Here is a 26,109-nt window from a genome sequence, read left to right as displayed (position 1 = left end):
ATTTCGTATCAACATTGGTCGAGCGTGCGGACATCGAAGTAGGCTGGGAAGCGCAGTCGCACTTGTCGGTGTTAGAAAAGACAGGGTGGAGTGGCCTAATGTGTACCAAATAGCGAAATTACTAGATTCGGCTTGTTCCTACTGAATAGGGGGGAGGATACCCTAAATTTATGGTTTGCACATTGCAAATACAAACACACACACTGATAGGACTGCTGATAAGAAGACAATCGCATATATCACGTCTAGTTGTTTATCAACTTCGCTATTTCTTTCCACTTGAAGCATGACTAGGATTTTTGTCGAGAGTGTACGTGGGGAAAGATCATTGCAGTCAATTGAATTTGCCGGGAGTGTTGGCGCACTCACGTGTTTTTTGAAATGAGAATCACGTTAAAGTGATACTCTCGGTATCTTTCATTGGAGTGGACAATTCTCAGTGATAGTAGATTATGTCACTCAAGAAGAAAGGTTCTTGTTGTATCTGTGCCATAAACAGCCTTTGAGTGCATTTCACCCTAAGTTATTTTTGCAACACTCATAAATAGTAGTCGGAATAGCATCCAATAAGATATTAAATTAGATTGTGCCCATTATTAAATGTTTGTCAATCGCACACAAAATCTCAATTTTCCACCTCTTGCTACGTCTTACATACACATATATATCTCGCGGACCTCAGCTTCATTTTTCCGGCTTTTGTACAGCTGAATCTTGTGAACTAGTGACGAATATTGCCAAAAATATATTTCACTGAGTGTTCGTCATAACGCGCAACGACAAAAACCAACTGCTGCTTCCATACATTTACCATTATGTAGCTGGAAAGTTGAATAGTGTGCATGAGAATTAGAAGATTAGGCAAGCGAACTTTTGAAGTTTAATGATCCGTAAAAAAATAGTGAGAGCAGGGATAGCAGGCTGTGTTGTGAATATGCATTTATCACTTTTTTTAGTAAGCCAGTGATAACACGGATAGAATTTTACAATAGCATTCACCCTACAAAAAATCATAAAACAATAGATATTATAGTTATTACTGTTTTAACATTTTACTGTTTTCGAGAAAAAAATGCATGGTAAAAAATCGATTTTTGCCTTTCTCATATAAAGAAAGGCTATGCAATCACTGTAAAAATCGACTTTTTAACCGAGGCCCGGAGGGCCGAGTATCATACACCATTCGATTCAGTTCGTCGAGATCGGCAAATGTCTGTGTGTGTGTATGTATGTGTGTGTGTGTGTGTATGTGTGTGTGTCATTTAAACTCACACAATTTTCTCAGAGATGGCTGAACCGATTTTCGCAAACTTAGTTTCATCTGAAAGGTATAACGCTCCCATAAGCTGCTATTGAATTTTTAGTTGATCCGACTTCCGGTTCCGGAGTTACGGGTTGAAGAGTGCGGTCACACAGCAAATTCCCATATAAACTGGTACCACCATAATGTTCAAATGATGTAAAACATATTAAAATTGATGTAACATTACTCTAGTTTGCGGGTCTGGATCACTAATGATCAATCAAAGCAGCTTTGACCACATTGGCCACCTATGACGGTTCATGACGCCCCCGGGGAACCCGCCAAGTTCCTAAGCTAATATCACACCCATTCCACAACGAATTCTCTACCGATTTTTACAAACTTGATTTCAAATGAAAGATACAGTAATGCCATTGACTGCTGCTGAATTTCATTCTGTTCTGACTCTTGCTTCCGGAGTTACAGGGGTGTTAGTAAGGATACACTGGAATTTCCCATATAAAACGGTACAATCGTAATACCTCAGAGGCTAAAAACTATTGAAATGGTCACCAAATTACTTCTAATCGTAGATCTAGATCACTGATTGCCAATCAAACATTCTTTGAATATATTGTCCACTATCGACGATTCCGGAAGTCCGGAATTCCGGGCATATTCCACAATTAAAGTCACATCGATTCTTCGGTGATGACTGCACCGGTTTTCTCAAACCAAGTCTCAAATGGAAGGCAAAATATGCAGTTGAGTATTGCGTAGCCGCCCCTTCCCCCCCTCCTCCCCACCTTGCCCTTACACGTCCCTCCTTCATCACTCCCCTCTTCTTGGATCACCCTCACGCCCAGATTTCCTTCATCCACCCCGTATACCGAAATAAGATGAAGGATTTCTGACGCATCCTCCACACCCACTCTACTAAACCTCCATTCCCTACACGTTCAAACGCATTCCACCAACCTTTGCAAATTATAATCACATGAAGATAACATTGAACTCATACTTATTAAGCTAATTAAATATTATTCTTTTGCCTTTCTCATATAGAAAGGTTACGCAATTGCTCCAAAAACCGATTTTCTAACCGAGGCCCGGAGGGCCGAGTCTCATATAACATTCGACTCAGTTCGCAGAATCGAGATCGAGATCGCAAAATATCTGTGTGTATGTATGTGTGTATGTATGTATGTATGTATGTATGTATGTATGTATGTATGTATGTATGTATGTGTGTATGTGCGGATTTGTTAACAAAATGTCCACATCGGTTTTTTGGAGATGGCTGAACCGATTTTTACAAACTAAGATTCAAATGAAAGGTATACTATTCTCATAGGTTGCTATTGAATTTGATTTTCAACCGACATCTTGTCCCGGATTACGAGTTAAAGAGTATGGTTACAAAACAAAATTTGTTGATTTGTCCACATCGGTTTCTCGGAATTTTCTGAACCGATTTTGATAAACTTGATTTTAAATGGAAGGTCCATCAGCTGCTGTTGAATTTTGTGTGGATCCGAGTTCTGGTTCCTGAATTACAGGGTGATACGTACGATCACGCAGCAAATCTTGATTCTAACGAATTCTGCGATGAATGTAAAACGGTGAAATTTTTGCCTTTCTCAATAGAAAGGTATTGCAATTGCTCCAAAAACCGACTTTCTAACCGAGGCCCGGAGGGCCGAGTCTCATATAACATTCGACTCAGTTCGCAGAGATCGCAAAATATCTGTGTGTATGTATGTGTGTATGTATGTATGTGTGTATGTGTATGTGTGTATGTGCGGATTTGTTAACAAAATGTCCACATCGGTTACTCGGAGATGGCTGAACCGATTTTTACAAACTAAGATTCAAATGAAAGGTATAATATTCCCATAGGTTGCTATTGAATTTCATTTTCAACCGACATCTTGTTCCGAATTACGAGTTGAAGAGTATGGTTACAAAACAAAATTTGTTGATTTTTCCAAATCAGTTTCTCGGAATTTTCTGAACCGATTTTGACAAACTTGATTTTAAATGAAAGGTCCATCAGCTGCTGTTGAATTTTGTGTGGATCCGAGTTCTGGTTCCTGAATTACTGGGTGATACGTACGATCACGCAGCAAATCCCGATTCTAACGAATTCTGCGATGAATGTAAAAAGGTGATTTTTTTTCCAAAATGTAAACACAACTGTTGAATTTGTAGATCTAGGTCCCCAATAGTCATTCAAAGTCTCTTTGACCACACTGGCCACCATCGACGGATCCGGAAGCATCCAAAGTCAGAATAACGGTTATATTGGTTTCTCGAAAATGGCTAGATTTGCTCAACTTAGTCTCAAATGAAAGGTGTTGCGTCCCCAGAAACTGATATTAAATTCCATCTCCATCCGACTTCCAGCACCGGAGTTACGGGTTGTGGAGGTCGATCACATAGAAAACTCCGATTCAAACCGATACCGCGATGAATGCAAAAAGGTGCTCTTATATATACTTACCAAGTGTAATAAGAATGAAAGACATTTCCATAAAGTTATATTGTACGAACCAGCTATTAAATCATAGTTTGGAGAAATGAGAAAGGCACAATTGCACCTCTAGGTGGATTAAAACAGGTTTTTAAATGTTAAGATACGTAACCATCCCTCTTTTTTACTGTAAAAGTCGATTTTACAGTGAAATCTACTGTAGAAACGTTAAAGTTTATTGTTTTTGTATTGTAGCATAACATTAGAAGTTACTGTAAATTATTGTAAAATCACTGTACTGTCACAATGAAAATCATGGTTTTGTTACTGTAAATTTCTATTCGGGTAGCGTTTCGATTTTGTCTCAACATTATCTACCAAACGGACTAGATGAGCCTACTCCAAAAGAGAACAAAACTGTGTTTTTCAAACAAACGATTGGCCCTGAGTGATGTCCCGCAAGCACATAAGTTTTGATTGCTGATGAAATTATAGCGAAATCGAAACATGGTTCGGGTAATGCTCGCTGATTTTAGAAGTTGGCTTTCGATTTCGATTACAAATTTATCTGTACCACTATTCCTGGAGTTTTTCTCTTTTTGACGGCTGGATCTTCATAAGCGGTTGGATAGGCGAGCTGGAAGATGCTTCGATAACGGGGCTTTTTGCACCAACTTGCTCATCTTGGGTTTGGTTCCCGTAGAGACGGTTTCGTTACCCCAGCAATAGACAGGAGGCTTTCGACAGAGTTGTGAAACCGACATGGCGCAGATCTGTAATTTCTTCAGTTAGAAATCAGTATGCCATGAGAATTTAAAAAAATATACCAATAGCTGAATTTCGATTATATCAGATTTTATCGTAGAAAACGTTGTCGGATAGTACACGTGTTTGAATTGGAAGCAAAAACATCTACTTTTAATGTCGAACCAGTCTTTTAGGCTCCGCTCACTTCGCTTGAAGTTTTTGTCATGGGCACTATGGGAAAATACGAGGAAAAATAGATTGAATGCTTTATCTCTTGAAGTAGCACTCGGAAAGTTATAAATTATGCCGTTTTTTAAAGAAAAAAATCTTAGCCTTGTAATGAAAATATCTTCGTTTCCCAAAAGATAGGGGAAGCTGGAATTTTTGGGGAATTTTGTCCAAAAAATGGCTTATTCTTAATAACCATTCTGCTCTATGCTGCAAATCATGCATTTTGCAAAATCTCAGAAATCGAACAAGACCTTTGCGACCTTTGTCAGAATACGAGAAGTTGGGGTTCTGGGGAATTTTGTCATTCATATCAAATTTACTAATTTTCTTGTGCATATATCTCTATTGTTCTTCAATCAATTTTTATTAAAAGTACCTTGTTGAACGTGGAAAATTCTCAGGAACAAAATGTATACAGATTGGTTGCCGGTAACGGAATGCGGGGGTCTGAAATTGTCCAAATGATATGAAATTTGGCACTGAGTTTACTTTGACATTTGTCACAATATGGAAAAAACCTATTTTAATCCACCTAGCGGTGCAATTTTGCCTTTCTCAATCATGAATCACGAGAATGTGTGCGTTGTTTATATTCATTAAAAAATTTTAAAAGCATATATTACATTTTATTATTATACATCACATGACAACTATATACAGGAAAATAAATCATTATTCGAGTTCTAAAGTTTTGAAAAAGAAAAAACAGCCACGGTAATATTGAACTGAAAAAAGGTGCGAAATCGGCAAAGTCCCAAAAAGTCGATTTTTATAAAAAAAAATTTTCGAGATAACATAAAATCTCGACGTTTCATGCATTTTAAAGATGTTTGGCATCAAAAATACGAATTCGATTTCTGAAATTTCATGGGGTCCCCCCTTTGAAAAAGAAATAGAATTTTGGCTTATATGGGAGTTTCATATGTGACCGGACGACTTAGTCTATATTTCCGGACCCATATAAGCGATCCGTACGAAATTTTATAGACATCATTTGGGACTAAGTTTGTGAAAATCGGCCCAACCATTTCCGGAAAATTGATGTGAGTTCGTAAATTTTGAGAGATGGCCGCTTTTCCCGGGCTTCCGGAACCGTCAACGAAAGTTTGGTTGGCCGTCGGTGACCTAGAACAGCAAATTTAAGTTTGAGAGACATTTTAGCGAAATTTTTACCTTTTTTGCTTTCATCGAAGTATCGGTTTGAATCACAATTTGCTATGTGATCGCACGCCACAACCTGTAACTCCGGAACCGGAAGTCGAATCGGGATGGAACTAAATAGCCATTTACGGGGACGCAATACCATTCATTTTAGGCCAAGTTTAGTCGAATCGGTCTAGCCATCTCCGAGAAACCGATGTGACTGTTATTCTGAATTTAGATACTTCCGCCGGGGCTTCCGGAACCGATGATGGTGGCCAATGTGGCCAAATAGACTTTGAATGGATGTTAGTGACCTAATACTACAAATCGAAGCAGTTGTGGTCATATTTTGGAAAAAAATTCACCTTTATACATTCATTGCAGAATTTATTAAAATCGACATTTTCTGCGTGTTCGTACTCATCACCCTGTAATTCCGGAATCGGAAGTCGGATCCATTGGAAATTCAATATGGGAATGTTGCACCTTTCATTTGAGACTAAGTTTGTCAAAATCGGTTCAGCCATCTCTGAGAAAAATGAGTGACATTTTTGGTCACATACACACACATACGCACATACACACACACATATATACATACACACACAGACATTTGCCGAACTCGACGAACTGAATCGAATGGTATATGTCACCCGGCCCTCCGTTAAAAAGTCGGGTTTCAGAGCAATTGCAATACCTTTCTATTGAGAAAGGCAAAAACTCAAAATAAAGTGTGTTTTGTAACACTATGGAACCAAACATAATATAAAATTGTTGAAGCTTCCTAAAATTTCTTTCAAATCATGTTTTTCAACCAAGAAATCCAGCGAACCAAATAAGTATCAATCCTTTGTCAATTTGCATGTCTGAAAAGGTTAAATTGAAGTTAATCATTTTGAAAAATGAAGAATATCTCAAAAAATCAATTACAATCGGTACACATTTCTCTCACACATTATGCTAATAAACTCGAAATAATACATGTCGTTTATCAACACTACTCTCTCTCTCTCTCGCTCTCTCTTTTTCTGAAAACTGAAGACAATATCAAGCATGTTAAGTATATGGAAAATATTGCTGGATTATCCTATAGACAGATATAAAAGAAATGTATAGTAAGAATAGCTCATGTTACAAAGAAGGAAAATATCCACAGAATGCTATAACAAATACTGTGAATACAAGAATAAATAAACAGTATTCAGTTTAGGGTAAACAAGTCACATTCGTAATAAATTAAGTCGCATCTATGTATTTCTTTATTGCGGTTATTCAGTCAAATAGAATGGGCATTTTTGTTCGTATTTCTTTTGGCCAAATAACTCCTGAATCAAAAACAGTTGACCGAATGACACAACAGACATTCGGTCAAACGGCATTCGTGCTAATTCGGAATTTGGCCAAATTCAACATTCGGCCAAATTAAGCATTCGGCTAAATTCGGCGTTTTGCTCAATTCGGCTTTCGGTCAAATTCGGTATTCGGCCAAATTCGGCATTCTGCCAAATACGATATTCTGTCGCCATTCGACTAAATTCGGCATTCGTTCAAATTCAGCATTCGATTTAATTCGGTCAAATTCGGTATTCTGCCAAATTGGACATTCGGCCAAATTTTGTGTTCGGCCAAATTCGGCATTCGGCCAAATTTGGTGTTAGGCCAAATTCGGCATTCGGCCAAATTCAGCATTGGGCTAAATTCGGCATTTGGCCGGATTCGGCATTCGACCAAATTCGTCTTTCGGACAAATCTGGCATTCGGCCAAATCCCGTATTCGGCCAAATTCGGTGTTCGGTTGTATTCGGCATTCGGCCAAATTCGCCATTTGGCATTCGGTCAAATTCAGTATTCCATCGAATTCGGCATTCAATCAAATTCGCTATTCGCCCAACTTTGACACTTCGGCCAAATTCGGCATTCGGCCAAATTTGGCATTTGGTTAAATTCTGCATTCGGCCAAATTCGGCATTTGGCCAAATTCGTCATCCAGCCGAATTCGACACTACGGCGAAATTCGGATTTCATCCAATTAGGCTTTCGGCCAAATTCGACATTTGGTCACATTCGGCATTCAGTCAAATTCAGTATTCGCCAAACTTCGACACTTCGACCACATTCGGCATTTGACCAAATTTGCCATTTGGTCAAATTCGGCATTTGGTCAAATTCGGCATTCGGCCAAATTCGCCATTTGGCCAGATTCGTCATTCGGCCAAATTCGACACTTCGGATATTGGCCAAATTCGGCATTTGGTCAAATTCGGCATTTGGCCAAATTCGTCAGCCGGCCGCATTCGCCATTCGGTCTAATTCGGTATTCGGTCAAATTCGACATTCAGCCAAATTTGGCATTCGACCAAATTCGGCATTCGGCCAAATTCGGTATTTGGCCAAATTGGACATGCGGCCAAATTTGGCATTCGGCCAAATTTAGCATTCGGCTAAATTCGACATTCAGCCAAATTCGCTTTCGGTTAAATTCCGTTTTCGATCGAATTCGATATTCGGTTAAATTCGACATTCGGCCAAATTCGCCATTCGGCCAAATTCAGATTTCGGCCAGATTTGGAGTGTGGCATTCGGTCAAATTGGATATTCGGTCAATATCGCATTCGCAATTGGGCCAAATTCGACGTTCGGCAAAATTAGGCATTCGACTTAACGGCATGCAACAAAGCAGCACTCAACTACCAAACAACATACGACCAAATGTAATTCGTTCTAGCAACTAATCAGGCAAAACGGCATTGGGTCAAGTGACTCATTTGGCCAAACGACACATTCGGCCAAACAGCATTCGGCCAAATGACCGAAATCCAGAATAAACAGATCCAACGCTCAGTTCCACGAATCAATACCAAAGGTGGCATAAGCAGAGCATATAATTAGTAAACAGAATAACACATTATAAATACCTCTATAAGGGATTATTCATAAATTATGTAACGCGAAAATTGCCCAAAATTGACTCCCCTCCTATGTAACAAATTGTCACAAATTTCTCTATCCCCCTTCCCCTATTACGTGACAAATTCTTCGGAAATTTTTTTTTGTTCACTAAAAACATGTTACGTAACGATCTAGCTTACTCCCCCTCCCCCATATGTCACAACTTCTCGTACCCTCTCCCCCTCCCCTAAACGCGTTACGTAATTTATGAATGGACCCTAACATTTGCATTTAAAAAAGAACCAAAGTTCACCGATTTTTCATGCGATTATACTGCGACCTGGTGGTGCGTGCACCACTGAATCGTCAATAAATGTAAGTAGACTGTTCATCGAAAAATGTTGACGGCTCTATCAGTTCGTTTACGGAAACCCTGGAGAAAGCAGTGAAGCAACTAAATCCGACGGTTTGTAATTACCACCGGCTCCGCCCTATGGAGCAAAAACAATTCGTGATCGTGGCGCGCTTTCTGTCGGCCAGATACAACCCAGGGCTCATATAGGGTGATGAGCCCATTTGCGCCATGTTTCTATTATCACCCTACCCATTTGAAGCCGTTGGTTAGAGCAGTGTCTGCCATCTTTGTTCAACGCATTGAGTCAAATGGTAGCGCAACAATAGGAGCACTCGATTCGAGTTTTTGTTGCGCTCAAACACGAGAATTTCATGATATTGTACATTTCCTACAGAAAGTTTCCTCTTGTGGCTGACAATGAGTGAGAAGGAAATGTCCTGTCTTCTTTTCTTCATAACTTGTGGTCAACGGGAAGGTGTAGATCTGGACACGGCTATTACGCAAAGCGGTGCCTGGAGGAGATGGAGTGTTTGATGATCCCAGTCGTCCACGAGAACGCCGAACCCCCCAACGTGCCTCAGCTGCACCCAATTGAACATTTCTGGGTGAACCTGAAGCGGAGGATCTGTTCAAACAAATTCGTGAGAAAATCCGAAAAAGAACTGATCAATAGAGCGACATGAAAGTTGAAGAATATGCCAACATCTTTCTATTCAATGGATATGGGCAAATTTTAAAAATCTGGTCGATCTATTCCTTCTCGTTGAATTTGGAGCAAATTTTTCTACGGGTCGAGTGTCCTTATTTGCAGTTGATGTAAAGATTTGAGTTTCACAGACATTTTTCTCGGATGACTAGTTGACTACAATTCAAACAGGCCTCTGAGTTGAGGCAGAAGCGACTCCCCGAAGCGACCGCACTTGAAACATACCATTGGCAGCGAATAGTACGGACAGATGCTGATGCGATAACGAAGTAAGCGTCATTTAGAAAAAAAAACGCATAAAGATTTCCACATCTTCACATATACCAAAAGCTACTGCTCAACCAGCAATGATTGTTGGTCACCTGTTGCGATAATCCTCACCCGAACTCATCACATTGCGTAGAACTTCTGGTCGTTGTGATATCAAAAAGAACAAAACAGTCGCCAACAATCTACCATCCGGCATTTATTCAATCATCGACTTCAACCACACCCGCTACCTCTTTGTTCTCGTCATCGTTCGAATAGTAGTCACCGTACGGTCCCTGGTTAGGGTACACTCCCGGCAACGGGTACGTTTGTGGTACTCCCGGTCCCCACGGGTATGGATATGTACCCGGGTATCCGTTCGGAGCAGGGGGATAGTACCCGTTAGGACCACTGGGAAGCAACCCCAGCGGAGGTGACGATGGCACCGGAGGATACGGTAAACTGATCGGTGGTCCAGTTCCGGCCGAATCGCCCCCACAGCGGTACATGCGATTTATCTTCTCAATGTCGCTACGTGAAAATCCCTCCCGCTGACCCATAGTGGCACCGGTTATCGGATACTGGAATGAAGGTAGAGAGAGAGAGAGAAAAAATAAAACAAATAATTTTACTAATCTTTGTTCTTGGCAATTAGTTTATTAGTTTGTTCCGTTTCAATGAGGTAGAAAGTTGTTTGATCTCTTTAGTTTCAAAGAGGAATTAAGCTTTAACGACTAATCCTACAAAGCGCTCTCGGTTTCGTTATCTCCAAAGGCAGCTCCGATCAAATTCCCGATGAAACCGACCACCTGTGCTCCGGTCGGTCCATTTCCAGCAGGTTTCTTAACCGGTCTAGCCGGTCGTGTTGGTTTCGTGGAGACCAGCGCTCCTCCGGTGACTCCTTTGCATCCGTACATTTTGTTGATTTTATCAATGTCGCCCTGGGAAAAACCGTTCCGCTGGCCCATCCGATTTCCGCCCGATTTCTGCGAGGGTTGTGTGGTTAGAAAACAGAACACGAGTGACTTAAGAATAAAAGTGTTATGATAGCTGCGCGTGAAATTAGCAAAAAGCGAGTTTATTGAAATGCTGTGAGAACATGTCCGACATCGAGTGGAAGTTTTATTATGATTAAATTTAAAACTTAAACCTAAAAGGGCAAAACAGACACACACATTTGAGGTAGCTCATTTTTAGTTCGATTACTCCTGATTATTGACAAGTGCACACCCGGCTACTTGCAGTTGTACATTAGATTGATCTTCCGAAGATCCAAATCGCTGAAACCATCCCGCTGTCCCATTGTGCCGGTGAAGGATTTCTACAGGAGAAAATACGAATAAAAAACACCAAAACCAAAAAGAAAAATCACAAACGTGCAACAAACAAAAACAACCCAACAGTCGCCGTCCGACCGTTCCCTGCAGCAAAGCAATCCACACCCATTAACACCCACCTTAGCAATGATCGTCGGCTGCCCATTGGACGAGAATGCCGTGGCCGAGTAGTGCATCACGCTGCCGTAGTCGTACTTCACCCCGAACGCATCCGTGGTGCCGCTCTTGGCCTTGAGAAAATTGGTCTCCGTTCCACGCTGGATGTTCTGCGTTTGAATCTTAACCCAGTCATCCCGCTCGGAGCGGTTCTGTTCGTGCAGGAACCCGACCGCATGCATCAGCTCGTGCACGATCGTACCGACCTTCGTCGTGCAGCCGGGGATTTGCAGATTGACCTCCTGGCGGCCTCCGATCCGGCCCACGCTGGACCAGCAGCCACTTTTGCTGCTTTCAATCGAAATGTAGTCCTTCTCGCCCATTCTTGGTTTGAACTTGACGCAGGTCTTCTTGTGGTACTCGTTGAAGGCATCCTCGATCAGCTGCATCTCGTTTGCTCCTGCGGGGTAGGTGGGTGGGAGGGAGTAGAGAATTACATCAGGGCTGGTTGTGTATTGCTCGCCAGTGACTCGGCTTAGAACAAAAGATGGACTAAAGCTAAAACTTTGTCGTTTCGATTTAAAATGTTGCTGAACTCGTTTTTGATATTAAAACATATAAAAAATAAACATTTACTATTAATTAGGGTGGCTCAAAAATAAATAAATGAAATTATGAAACGCTAACTTTATTTCAAATGTTGAAATGAATTAATTTAATCTCAATATGGTTATTATTATGTTTATTAAGGCTTTAACCACTGAGGGTCATTCGCCTAGAGATCTCAATATGGTGTTTCAAAAATGATCATAAGTTTTTCCCCTAGGTTGACGGGTTTGACGGTATTGCAAACATCATCAAGCATATTTGTGCATCAGTTTTAAAGAACCTCTCACTTACAACTGCTTTAAGATGGTTATTGCATTATGCCTCGATAGTGGTGCTTCGATCGGACCGAGAGGGCTCATGGGCCTTTTTTATGTTTTGTGTCTTTTCATACTCTGTATGCCGACTAGTTCAATGACCCATCGCACGGTTATTCTTAATTCACAAGAGAAAAGAGCCACACACTCTGCACCAGCCCAAACTAACGGTCAGCCAACAGCCTGTGGGCTGTGTTTGCAGACATTGTTCTTAATGGCAGTATTTGTGAGCACGGCTCGCAGTGGGAGTCATTGTGTGTCGATTTATCGGTCGGCTTCGCCTATGTCCGCAAGTGCATTAAAAAATATATATAACAGTTGTGTTGCAATAATTGTAGTTTTAGTACTAGTTTACTATTGTTATGTGCTATGCCTCTCTGTGTATGTACTCGTCTGCGTATTTGTGACAGATGGGCCAGGGGATAGATGCAGAACTGGCGTATATGATAGAATAGTGGGTAATCCTTTTTGGGTTTCGTTGGTCATTCTTTACCGGCGTTCAATTCGTGCATTCGTTTCGATTCTTTCGAGATGATCGGATTGCATAAATTAAGGTACGATTAATTTACCGAAGCATGTGATCCTTCCATTCCCAGTCAGCATAGCATGAAAAACTTCTAACGGAATGTAATTGTCGTTAATGGTAAATAGGTATCATTTGCTGGCAATAGTTTGATTGCATGCTACATTTTGACATTTTGTACTTCTAGTAGTTTGCTTTTTAACTACTCATGTGTACCAAAATAATATCGATAAATTTCACATCTATTTAATTTCTTTCCTTTTTTCTTTATACGGCATGTTATTTGTTACACTCACTAACACAATAAATTGCTTATTCTGTCATATACACTCATGTTTCATTCCAAACGGACAAACGTGACCTTCACGATAACACAAATCTGGCCACAAACACGAATGCCCGCGATCTCGCCAACATTCAAACACCCAGGTAATTAAGTGTTAAAACGACACATATAAATTTACAAACTCATGTCTTTACTTGGACAAATAGAAAAAAAACTAGACAACACGTTCCATGGCGACATGACCGGGAACTCTAGTGAAATGGTAGAAATCAAAATGTTTTAGCATGTGAGCCATACACTAAAAACGTTTTTAATCCACCTAACAGTGTGATGAGACATTTCTTATAACTCTTATCACTCTCTTCGGATATTATATCATTTGAGAACATTTAGAACTTGATGCTTCGCGATGTTTTTGATACATGGGAAAGTTGCAGGACTCAGAGAATCGCTCAAATCAGTATAGGACAACATCAGTGCTAGAAATCTCAAACCAAATCAATAGGAAAGCGAAAAAATGACCCGTAAAATAAACATAAAAACGAATTATTGCTAATGCCCTGTTAATAAAATATCTAAATTCCTCAATCAATGCATTGTGGTGGGAAAACTGAATTTGCCTAAAGGGGTTATATATTGTACTGAGCTAAAAAATTTTTTTTTAATCGATTTGAAGTTTATACATTACTCAAATTTCCAACGCGACTGAGAACTAAGAAATCAACGCTTTTTCTTGAAAAGGGCGATACTAGCAGTGACACCATTCAAAGAAAATCAACAGTGAATATTTCCACACTTGGTTTTATTTCCTATTTAAGAACTATTGTGTTTTTTACATCCTAGATTGCATGATTCAGTAAACGAAACCCAAAACTTCATAAAGTATTTGAAATTATTAAATTAAAATTTGTTTTTGCTATTGAAATTGACAAAATGATAGTATCGCCCCTTTGGCGATTTTTTACTTTTTCAGTTCCACCTATCAGCATTGAAGTATCGCCCTTACGTTTTTTTACAATAACTACCGTTTTACACCACCGATTTCGCCCGTGTTTTTTCAATAGAGATCATTGTTACTATTTACAGCTGGTATCAGCTTGATAATCCTAAAAAATACGAAAATAACAGTTTCGCCTCTAAACTGCTAGCAAAAAAAGTATCGCTCTGTTTGTTTGCATGGAGCGTGGAGGGCGAAACTTTAAATAAACAAACAAAAATACAGTTTCGTCCGTTGTATTTTTTGCTGTAGTTTAAGAAAGCAATATCGTAGAATCAAATGATATCACGCTATCTCTGAAGTGCATGCGTGCATAGTTTCAAATTTTACTTCGACATCGACTTTTTCTAAAGGTGACTTCCCAGTAGTATCCTTGATTTGAATTATTATCGCTAATCCTAATGCCAAAGAACAAATAAAAACCTCACGAAAAGGAACCGTTTGGGAAAATTATCATCATTACTGGAATTTTCATTTTCACGAAACTTTGCGATAACATTACGTCACTTGCGTTAATGCACTGGGTGCACAGTGCTCTGAAAATCTAGCGAAATCGTCTTAGGGCACCAGCGGGTCTAGTTCAGAGCTATCTGCGCGGCGAGTTAAATCTGTAAAGAATACTAAAAATTAATTTCTATTCCATAATTTTCAGTTCAGCATTTCGAGAGATCGTGCTCACCGCAAGCCATGAAAAATAGACTACGTTGTGAAGCGATGGTTACTATTTAATAAAAAATCACGGTAAAATAAAAAATAACACTATGAAAAAATTCCAAAAAGCTTATAATTTTCACAAACTTATTAAGAAAAAATGTTTAATAAGCTTTCGTAATATTGTGTAGGAAAAAAGCTGAAAAATTAAGTATATTCTCTATCTGCAACATATAAACCCTTAAGTATACCAATTAATTGGTATACGAATTGAAATAGGTTCGCCAAATTTTGGAACAAATCTATAAAATAACCCCTTGAAAACTACCTAAAAATTGTTGTAGTTTGCAATAAAAAATCCCCAAAAATGAAATGTACCTATTAATGTGATACACAGTGAATAATACATACAATAAAGACCCATTTTTATCAGTCTCATGGTGTGTTTTAGGCTGACAAAATGGGGACATTGACTAAATCGGGCTTTTCTTTCTTTATAATGAACTGAAACTGTTAAAATATTTTTCCCGTCCCTTGATGTAGTCTGATAACTATTTCTGATTATGATGAACTTTTCATTTTTGCATATTTCCATCTTCATGATAAGGAAAACATGCTCAAGAAAGGATTTACTCGAATTCAGTCTTGTTCGTCTGCTAGAGCCCATCAAACCTATGTTCATATTTGGCTGATAAAATCGGGGTTTCAATGCATTATAATAGATATTCAGCATTCGAAGAAGTTTCTTGTAAACGAGTGTAGAACGAATTTGTTTTTACTTACTTGAAGTCAGCGGCGTAGCCAGAAATTCGGTTTGGTGGGGGTTTGGTGAAAATCGATCATACTGTCCAAACGGCATAATTCCGAAACCGTAATTTTTGAAGTTTCAAAATTATGCAGAATTTATTTTTCAGAAAATAGTAACAGAGTTCGTGTCTTTAACGAATTTGTTGAGACTTTATTGTAGTCATGAATATTAACCTGAGAAAATTCACCATAAATACTTCTACTACCATCAAAATTATTTTATCAGATGATGCGCTGTTTAACGTTTTTCAAACTCATCGAAGATACTAAACCTCCGAAATTGGCGGTTTCAAAATGATGCTATCTTGACCTTAAATTACTGTTTTTAAACATTTGACCTATACATATAATTGGTCATACAACAAAAATCAAAAGCTCATCAAAATCGATCAGAACCTGCTAGAATCGAATGGAAATCGTCATTTTTCATAAATTTCTCTCTACATTCGGAAAGTGTTATCCTCGATATTAATCAGATTACGTTTTCGTCTCAACTCGACGCATTCCCAAAATAAAAACCTGTTTTAATCCACCTAGTGGTGCAATTGTGCTTGTCTAATTTGTCCAGACTACGATGCCATGGCGGGTTATGTTCAATACAATGGTGGAAATGAATATTACATGTTCAGTACGATTTGCACATACATACAACGGATCGACAGCCACGATCTTGAGATACTATGTGATATTGAAACATCGCTTGAAACCAGCGGCGGATCATAGAGAAAGATCCGGGAGGTCCAGGTCCTGCCGAAAATTTTCAACTTGTTAAGAAATTTTAAACTAGTTACAATTTTAAAGTAGCAACCCCTCACTGCATACTTCTTCCGGGCCAGTATTATTGACGATTTTTAGAGTGATTGCATAACCTTTCTATATGAGAAAGGCAAAAATGTACCAAAGTCCAAAAAAGTCAATTTTTGTCAAACATTATTTTTTTCGAGTTTACATCAAATCTCAATGTTTCATGCATTTTAAAGTCATTTGGCATCAAAAATACAAATTTGATTTTGAAAATTTTTCATTTCAGTTTATATGGCAATTTTCTGTGTGATTGCACTCTTCAACTCATAACTCCAGAATCGGAAGTCCAATCAATAAAAAATTCAATTGCAGCCGATGGGAAGATTGTACCTTTAATTTGAGACTAACTTTGTGCAAATCGGTCCTGCCATCTCTGATTAACAGAGGTCACATTTTTTCCACATACACACATACACACACATACATACACACAGACATTTTCCGATCTCGACGAACTGAGTCGATTGGCATATGACACACGGCCCTCCCGGTCGGGATTAGATTGACGAATTTTAGAGTGAATGAGAAAGCCAAAAACATTTTTAGCAAATGTTGAAAGTTATGTATTTTTTTGGTGAGCAGTTCTATGTTTCATAGGCATTAAATCAATTTTAACTTCGCTTTCTATTAAATAAAGACCCTACATCTCTACAAAAGCGAGCTCAATTTGAAAAGAAATCTAAGGATTATGATTGATTACAGAACTCTGAAATTTTCTATTGGAATGTTTTCAGGCAGGAATTTGATATTGATGCTATTAGTCAACTGTGAAATCAAGACCAATAGATCAGTTACATACCCATTCCGACAATTTATCAAAAGTCCTCATGATGTTTACAACAACAGGTTATCAATGTACGGATCAGATAATTAGTATTGTAATATTGAATTAAATCAGTCTGCATCAATAAATTTTCAACTTCAATCCAATTTTTTTTTTTGGGTGTGATGGGGGGGGGGGAGGGGTTGTATGGTGTTAAACCCCAAAACCTTCTCTTGGCTACGCCGTTGCTTGGAGTTATTTACTTCGCTTTCATTTTCCGATATGTTTCAGATCGATCCGATGGTTATAAGTTAGAAAAATTGCAGTCAGAAGGTTCGTACAAATGAACATTTTTGCACTGATAAGTTATCAAGTTCCTTCCAGACAACTTGGAAGTGTTCGGTGATTATTTCTAGCGGTTGTAGATAGAAAAATGAAATACAAAATTCGTTTTATCGAAATATTGTTTGGCTTATTTAAATGGATTATTACTATATTGAAAATAAATAGGCGACAAAGAGTAACCCACAAACAACAAGCCATAACTTTTAAAGTATTCAAAATAGATATTTGAAGTCTTCAGTAAAGTTATTCGCAAAAGTAAGAGCTACAAAGTTTCTGAAGACATCATTTCGATATAATCACTTCCAAGAAAATTTGTGAAAATATCTCACTCATAGGGTGATTAATCAGCAAAAGCACAATACCAAAAGAAAGGGCATATCGCCTCCATTATATTCGCTGAAGATACTATTGACCTAAAATAAGCCGTTTTGGCGTTAATAATAGATTACATGTTTTTGGTCATATTTCTGGCAATGGGAAATGATAAAAATCTTTCGTCCGCATTTAATGTTAAATATCTCTTTTGATAATAGTCCGATTTCAACAATCTATAGCTTGTTCGAAAGGTATTCGTTAAAGCTATCTAAAAACATATAGATTGTTAATCAATATTGTCAATTTCGGCAGATAATTCAAAAAAACTGCAAAAAACGCCATTTTTACGCATTCAAACATTCATATCTTGGAAACTAAACATCAGAATCAAAAACAAATTAATAGCGTTCATACTGTTTTTTAGTTCTTTCATTTAAAATTGGTTTGGATAAGATCGGTTCAGCCATTGCTGAGAAACACGAATGAGAATTTGTCCGTTACATACACACACACACAGACACACACACACACACACACACACACACAGACATTGTCCCAAATCGTCGAGCTGAGTCGAATGGTATATAAGACTCGGCCCTCCGGGCCTCGGAAAAAATCTTGAAAGTTTGAGCGAATTCTATACATTTCTTTTATAAGAAATGTAAAAATAAATATATTTACGTTCCGCGCGTAAGCATTCAAGAACACGCGAGTCTGCAAATGGCCACATGCTTAAAAAACAAATGCTCGAGTCCTTCGCGATCATCCACGCACATCTACGCCCACGATCTCGCAAACAGGATAACACCCCGGTAACTAAGTGAACGGTTTAGCACTTATAAATTCACAAACGCAGTCTCAGGAGTTAACTTCCAAATGCGCGTGTTTGCGTGATCATGAATCGTTTTCGTCCGGCAGTCCCTATCCTCGGCCCTAGTAGCATAGGTCCAATGCCTTCAGGTGGACCAAACATTTCCACTAACCAACACGTTCTATGGCGACATAAAAATCGAATGTATGCACGTGTAATCACATACACGCGACAAACATGTTAATATACAAATGCTTGAGCCCTTCGCGATCATTCACGCAACCTACACCCGCGTTCTCGAAAACATGATTACATCCCGGAGATAAGGTGAACGTCTCAGCACTTATGAATTTTCAAACACGGTCTCAAGAGTAAACCTGCGAACTACGAACCCACAAACGTCCGTGTTCGCGCGATCATGAATCGGTCACGTCCGAAAATCTGTACCATCCGTCCTAGCCACTTAGATCCATACCTTCAGTTGGACCAATCAAAAAATAAAGTTCATATCCGCTAAACAACACGTTCCATAGCTACATGACTGGGAACTCTCATGATATGGAAGAACCCACTTTCTTCTAGAATCTGAGCCGCACACGTAAAAATAAGTATCAGATTCACGGCCCGCCCGCGATCATTCCAGAACTTACGTGAATATGCGAAAGGCACACGGTTATACAATAGAATTTATACGCGCAAAGCTACGAACGCGTTAGCACACGCGACATACAAATGCAGACGCGAGCGAGCTCTCTAACTTACAAACGCTCAAGCCGTTCGCGATAATACTCGCGCTCGCGAAATTCCCACCACCGCACATATCTGAACCGTACAGTGAGTATCACATTCAGAATCACGGATCGCTGCAATTGGCCTTAAGCAGTGTTTTAGTGGGTGACATTACACGTCTCGTTTGCAATTGTAGTGAGTGATTCTGACGGGGAGTCCTTCCGAGAAACTAGCTCTCCAGTTCCAGTAGGACAACTCTTGAAAAAAACGTAAATCGTTAACATTGTTTTGACGAAAGCTTTTAGTTTTCAAGATGGCGTCGTCTGAGTTAGCACACGGAAAAGCTATCTTACGCCAATATTTAGAAAATTACGGTTTTACGCTGAAATAAATTCCTTCAAATAATTTAAGTACCTTTCTGAACTTGAATTTTACACTGTAGCTGGTCAGAAAGATGCACCCAAATAACTACAAACCAAAATGTCCGGAAAAGTATCTTGTATGGCAAGCTATATATTCTTGTGGGTTGGAATCTCCAACATTCGTAACAACAGGTACCAAAAAAAACGGTAAAATTTATACGCATGAGCTTTCAAAAAACGATTATTAACTTTTCTGAAAAGTCATGCAACTAAAACGTTGTTCTGGCCAGATGGTATGAACAGAATCATATTGTTGATGTTCCTACACCTAAAACGAATCATCGGGAGCACAAATGCATCTGTTTTTTCCGCTCTCGAACTATGAAAGAAAAGCTCCCAAATGATTCGGTATTGTTCAACCATCTTCATACTTGTGTAATACAATATCTCCATCACTTGGGATCGCTGCTGCGATGATGAGAAGTTAACTCATTCGAAGAACTAGTAATCATGTGTTGTTATGCTTTAGGGTGTGAAGTGGCGTTTTTAACGAGTAGATATTTAGTATTTTAATATTTTGTGTGAGTGTGCGCCATCGATTTTCTTTTTCTGGGAGCGTTGTGCTCATCTCAAACCATCCATGTTCAAACACTATTGCTTTTGGGCATGAGATCATGAGCGCAAAAACAAAAAAAAATATCAGCGCGCTGTTTTGGGTGTAAGTATTGTAATTCTCCTAATTGTCCTAATCTGCGTCCGACCGAAAAAGGTTGGTCGAAATCTTAAACATCTTGGTGGAGAAGTGTCATCGATCCCACAATGGCGTTCTTATTGGCTCAATGCTTGATTTCCTCAGTGAAGTATCTCATTTTCAATTGATCTATAAGCTCACAACTTTGATTTTTTTCTAGATGTGTTGAATGTATGTTGTATATGTTGCAGTAAGCAGCTGACTACCGCTATAGCACCACACGCGTTGCCTACTTCAAGGCGGTTTCTTGTACAGATTAAAATGAAATATGAAGTGCAGCCGGCATCCGTTTTGTTGTTGTTTACTATGGATTCTGTGGATGCATTTTCCATAAGGTTTGTTCGAGCGTTTCGTGTGCTAATATACGGCGCACAGGATGGATTTGTTCTGGATGTACGAGAAACGTCGGCTTCAGATATCTATCCGGTTATAACGGGAGTCAAATAAGAAACTCATCAGTAGCATGCCGCAGTATATGTAGACAAACAATACAACATTAAAACTGTTATAACGAGTGTTCAATAAAAAATGAGAATGATTTCAATACCTTTCTGTAATTAAAGTAAAGAGCGTAATTTTTTTTATCTCCAAGAGAATTGCTATCTGGACTCCCTAGAAATGGGCGGCATGTGTCATTCATCGCTCGGGTTTCATCGCATGGGTGCAGTCAGTTCAATCGAAGATGACGTCGAAACAGCAAGCACTCCGCGAGCGTGTTGTACGGTTTTACGAAACACATGGTCATTGTGAAAAGTTTACGGTATACATCTATCGGGACGAAAATGTGCCCGTGAGTACAGTTTACCGGATTCTGGCATCCCTGAGCGTGTGGCGGAATGTATGTAGCGGTCGTCCGGCGAAGATAATGACGAAGAAGAAGAAGCAGGAAGCATTAAAAAAGCTGTTCAACAACAAGGACGGAACGAGTTTGCGTGACGCCGGCCGAAAATATCACTGCTCCCATACATTGATTCACCGAATTCCTGAGATGGAGGACATCATCTGTCGAAAAAAGACTCGGTCCCCCGAGTACACGGACGAGCAGATAGCGATCGTGAAATCGTTGTGCCGGTGGATGACGAAGAACTACCGCGAAACGTCATTCGTGCTGGACGACGAAAGTTACTTTCCGCTCTCGAAGACGCACATTCCAGGAAATGACAGCTACTATTCCAGCGACAAGTCGGACACACTCCGAAGTAAAATATAAGTTTAAGCATAAATTTGAAAAAAAAGTTATGCTGTACATCGCCATATCGGACAGAGGGATTTCAAAGCCGTGGTTCAAGCCGAGCGGTCTGGCCATCAATCAGCAAGTGTACCAGGAGGAGTGTCTTGAGAAAACTCTTCTGCCTTTTTTAAAGTAGCATCATGCGGATGGGAAGTACGTCTTATGGTCGGACAAGGTGTCTTCCCATTACGCCAAGAGGACACCGGAGTATCTTGAGCAGAAAAAGATACCGTACGTGCCGAAAGAAAGGAACCCGACCAACTGGCCCCAGTGCCGTCCTATTGAGGATTTTTTCGGCTCCCTCAGTGCTCTAGTGTACAAAAATAATTTGCGGGTCAAGGATACGAAGCAGTTACCCCCAGGATCCAGAATTGTATCCGGAAGAAGGACATCAGTGCCGTCCAGCGCTCTTGTGAGAGCATCTCGACTAAATTGCGTCGTACGGCTGACCAGGACCACTTTTACAATATTCATTGACGTTTTTTGAAGAATAAATATTCTTTTTTTCGACTATGTTAGTCAAATTTTCTTTTTTTAGATTTTAACGACATTCAATTAGCTAGAGATTGCTGGGTAGGGAAAGTTATGAAAATTAGAGCCGTAGTACTCAAGTAAGAGCAAGGATGTGAAGTATACAGATCGGAAAACTAGAAGTGGCAGGGTCATTAGAACAGGCTTAATATCGTACGGGCTTAACTATTGTCTTCTGCTAATGAGGGTCGATCTTAGGCAGCATAATTACGAATCACTCGAGTTCACAGCATGTCTCCTGGCATAGACAGACTTGTCCATCTTTACCGTGAGAACCGATAAAAGAAAAGCCACGTAAGATCACCACTGTCGACGATACTAGCAGTAATAGTAGATTGGACCTGCATTATTTCAAACACCGGGCACCAGTTCTCTCAACAAGTAATCAACATTATTAATCCTCCCCATTGCCAAACACTCCCAAATCAACACTCACGGAAGTCTCCACTGATCACAAACGGCACCACAGCTCCCGGCCAGCGGGTACTCTTGTCCGCCAGCCCATTCCGTCCGGCCGGTCGCGCTATCAGTATGTCCCCGTCGACGTACGTTCCCAGCTCTTCCGGATTGACGGAATCCGTTTCCGGATTGTACTGACTAACGCGCTCACCCACCGACTCGTCCGGCTCACCGTAAATACCCATCCCCAGATGGGACAGATCGATCTCATCCTCGGCGTCGCCCTCACCATCCACCTCGTTTTCGTCCCGCAGAATCAGCCCGGATTGGGCCAGTGCAAGCCACGTGGCCAGCAGTGTCAGCACCAGTCGACGTGCCATCACAAATCAACTTCACTTTGGAAACTTAGCACTTTTTTTAGTTCGATCAGACGAGCACCGAACGAACAGCAGGTGGGAACTGATTACCTGTCCTACAAGAACCCGACTACCTATTTATATCGGAAGCGAAAAGGCACAATAAATTCGCACCTTTTTCCATTTCTTTTAATGAACTCACCGCGACGATTGACGCCTTCGAATTCTTGTTCTAGTGCCACCGCCCCCCCCCCCCCTCCGCATCGCCCACCACCCGAGTCCTTATCGCAGTTGTGATACCCGCCATTCTTAGAATCGCTGCCGGCGCTTGCCTCCTGTCTGCGGGGGGGTCGAAGTGAAGGCAAGCCATTCTCGTTCTTGAAAGTTTTATTTTTCGTTTCGGTGACCGATAACAAAATCGTATATATTTTTTATACTGAACCAATAGAATTTGGCTGCTTTTTGGGGTGTAAACTTGACATGGAACTGTTGTAAACTCGTTTGATGGAAGGGTTTGTAATAAAACGGTAGACACGAATAACCGTTATCGGGACAATAGTTTTATGATTAATTGTTACATATTTCCGCTAATTTGCTTGTGGAAATTTAGCACAATCGTCCTAAATTTGAACAGGAAAAGAATTGAAAGAAATACTTCACATAGCTCACACCAATATCTACCAAAAGCAGTAAATTAGTTATGGAATTTGCGTTTCGACTTCGTCTCCTCAGAATCCGACACTAACATAGTGATAGGACGTCCCGCAAAACCGGCGAGATGTCCCGCAAGAAAAGGAGGTCTGATTACGCTGATGAGAATTTTTCTTAAGGGATGTCATGCAGGACTAGGGTTTGCACCAGAAACACAATAATAGTGTTTTCTTTTTTGGAGCTAGCGTCAATCCGGCACTAGCTTAGACTTGTCACTATGTTAGTGTCGGATTCTGATGAGACGAAGCCGAAAGTAATTTAGTTATGAGTGTTGTGCCCTTCTTTCGCAACAATTTTCTTCTTAGTGGAGAAAATATAGTTTTTACTTTAATTTAGCTCCACCACAGATAACAGACGTTTAGGCTCGATTTGAATCGTGTGTAAATACCCGCTACTGAAATTCCGAATAAATCAGATGGCGCAGTGATCACTACAATGCAGTTAGAGTGCAACTGTCACACACGTGTAGCAAACAGTTGCGCAGATGGCAATAGTGAAACACGGATTTTCAACGTATATCAATTTGAAAGTTTACACAGGTTTTTGAAGAAATTTTGTTCTAGCCTAAACGTCTGTTATCTGTGGCTCCACTAAGCAGAGATCTAGCATAGCACGTCCATAGTATTTTAGGAAACAATTTCGGATCTATGATTGCTGCAAGGGTTAAATAGATTAAAAAATCAAACAAAGCGTACTTAAATGAGAAATGTTTTAGAACTTATGAGAAAACCTGGTTTGTAGTAATGATTATTTATTTTTTGTTAAATATTGTTCTAGCTAATCAAACTGAATGGATTTTTTTCTAAACGAGACGGTTCACACCCAATCCTCACTCTTCAATTTCCAACGCCATCAACTTGTTCGAATCCACGTTCACCGAAAATCGGAATCCTTTCGCGGCTAAATCCGCAAATCTTTCCACCACCACATCGCGGAAGCCAACCTTCGCTGCCGGAATTTGCGACCCGGCATGCGAGAAAACCGTTGCACTCAGACGTAATCCCATCGCACGGCAGAGCGGAATACGTGCTCGAAGAATCTCCGTCGAAAGTCCACATCCCCGAAACTCCGGATGCACAGATAAACCCCAAGCGGAAAGGAACTGGTCCATTTGAGGGTATCGTTCGAACAGATTAGCTTTCTGCGTCATGTAGTTGGTACAGTCGACGAAGGTTTGTACGGCGGAACTTTGAAACTGGAACATAAACTTGGAATTACTTTCAATGTCAAATTGATATACATCAAGTTCCAACCTTTACGCTAGGTTTCGGATCATTTCTGGAGACCACCGTCAACATGTTCAGTCCGACAATGTCATCTCGGCCGTCTTGGAAACAAACGACGATACAACGTTGCTGCGCAATCGATCGCCATACCGAAGAAATTTCCGAGACGCCAACCGGATCCTGAGTCAGGTTCAAACTTGCACAAATAGGTTCATCCCGTAGGAAGTACTTGCACATGTGATCCACCGCATCGTTCAGCCGGTTCGGTGGTAGATCTTGTACACGATAGGTCACTAGTTGCTTACTGGTCGGATCGCGGGCCCGGAAAGTGTGCCAAACGTGGGGATACGGAATGTGGTCGGGGCGTTTCCAGGCTGCCATTTGAGGATTCAAACTGTACAACCGACGGAGATCAACTGACCGTTTAGTACTGTACATCGTTGGGCGAGAGAATCTTCTTAAAAGGGTCCGGTTGTTTGTATTGTGCTTATCTCGTTTCAACAAAGGCATTCCTCCGAGGAACAACAACAAAAACTAAGCAATCCGGAACGATAAGGGGGAGTACTACTACTTTAGTAATCGTAACTAATTAACTCAATTACTCAGCCCTGCCCACATTGTGATAGAAGTGCATTCACTTGAGGCGCAACGGGCGGTTGGGTCGAGGAACTTGATTCACTGGCGCTTGAGCGTATGGTTGCACTTGCTCTGTAGGCCGAATAGAATTTAGATGCGGAACAGTATTAGAAAGTTGGGCGAATATACGTTTTCCTAATCGATTTCGTCTCATCAGTATCTGGCAGGACCGACTTGGTCACTTGGTATTGATTTGACCCCTTCACGTACAAAAGTGATTTCAATCGAATTTTCACCTAGCAAGTAATTTAGTAAGTGAAACTATCCTCTAAATTATAAAAGCAAACACTGAAAAAACTAGTTTACAATTTTTAAACAAAAAAATCTCGTTTTTTACTCGGGTTATCACATGTGCCAGCACTAAGTGTACCCTTTGGTAGCAAGTCTGCGAAATCAAACCAGTTCCGTTCTAGCTGGGTGCATCCGAATTTCCAAAAGTGTCTCTGCACCGGAAGAGTTATCTATAATTCTATACTGTCGCTT

The 26,109-nt window shown here is 40.1% G+C and overlaps 2 protein-coding genes across 3 annotated transcripts; both read right to left on the bottom strand.

The window, feature by feature from the left end:
• Window positions 1-10,237: 10,237 nt before the first annotated feature.
• Window positions 10,238-23,194, bottom strand: LOC131695418 (hatching enzyme 1.2-like). 2 transcript variants are annotated; one of them, XM_058983907.1, is made up of 3 exons: window positions 22,735-23,194; window positions 11,493-11,929; window positions 10,238-10,617 (listed from the first exon to the last, which is right to left on the bottom strand). In XM_058983907.1, the coding sequence occupies exons 1-3, from the start codon at window positions 23,075-23,077 to the stop codon at window positions 10,258-10,260; spliced, it is 1,140 nt and encodes a 379-aa protein (XP_058839890.1). In that variant the 5' UTR covers window positions 23,078-23,194; the 3' UTR covers window positions 10,238-10,257. The 2 variants fall into 2 exon arrangements, with proteins under 2 accessions (XP_058839890.1, XP_058839891.1); XM_058983908.1 differs by lacking the exon at window positions 10,238-10,617 and adding an exon at window positions 10,639-11,022.
• A 1,304-nt stretch (window positions 23,195-24,498) lies between these two features.
• On the bottom strand, window positions 24,499-25,445 carry LOC131695419 (uncharacterized). The gene is made up of 2 exons (XM_058983909.1): window positions 25,018-25,445; window positions 24,499-24,959 (listed from the first exon to the last, which is right to left on the bottom strand). Exons 1-2 carry the CDS (start codon window positions 25,426-25,428, stop codon window positions 24,594-24,596), a joined length of 777 nt encoding a protein of 258 aa, XP_058839892.1. The 5' UTR covers window positions 25,429-25,445; the 3' UTR covers window positions 24,499-24,593.
• Between the last annotated feature and the right edge of the window lie 664 nt (window positions 25,446-26,109).

This window comes from Topomyia yanbarensis, unplaced genomic scaffold (assembly GCF_030247195.1).
Source record: "Topomyia yanbarensis strain Yona2022 unplaced genomic scaffold, ASM3024719v1 HiC_scaffold_4, whole genome shotgun sequence".
Taxonomy (NCBI): domain Eukaryota; kingdom Metazoa; phylum Arthropoda; class Insecta; order Diptera; family Culicidae; genus Topomyia; species Topomyia yanbarensis.
The sequence above is the reverse complement of the archived record's forward strand: the minus strand, read 5'-3'. Positions and strand labels throughout refer to the sequence as shown.

Bases quoted from the DNA above. Each gene is read 5' to 3' on its own strand.
- LOC131695418 (XM_058983907.1), bottom strand. From the start codon at position 23,077: ATGGCACGTCGACTGGTGCTGACACTGCTGGCCACGTGGCTTGCACTG. The intron at 11,930-22,734 runs GTGAGTGTTGAT...CCTACCCCGCAG, and splicing joins TGTGATCAGTGGAGACTTCC to GAGCAAACGAGATGCAGCTG. The intron at 10,618-11,492 runs GTGGGTGTTAAT...CCTTCATTCCAG, and splicing joins AGCCGACGATCATTGCTAAG to TATCCGATAACCGGTGCCAC.
- LOC131695419 (XM_058983909.1), bottom strand. From the start codon at position 25,428: ATGTACAGTACTAAACGGTCAGTTGATCTCCGTCGGTTGTACAGTTTG. The intron at 24,960-25,017 runs GTTGGAACTTGA...TTTATGTTCCAG, and splicing joins ATCCGAAACCTAGCGTAAAG to TTTCAAAGTTCCGCCGTACA.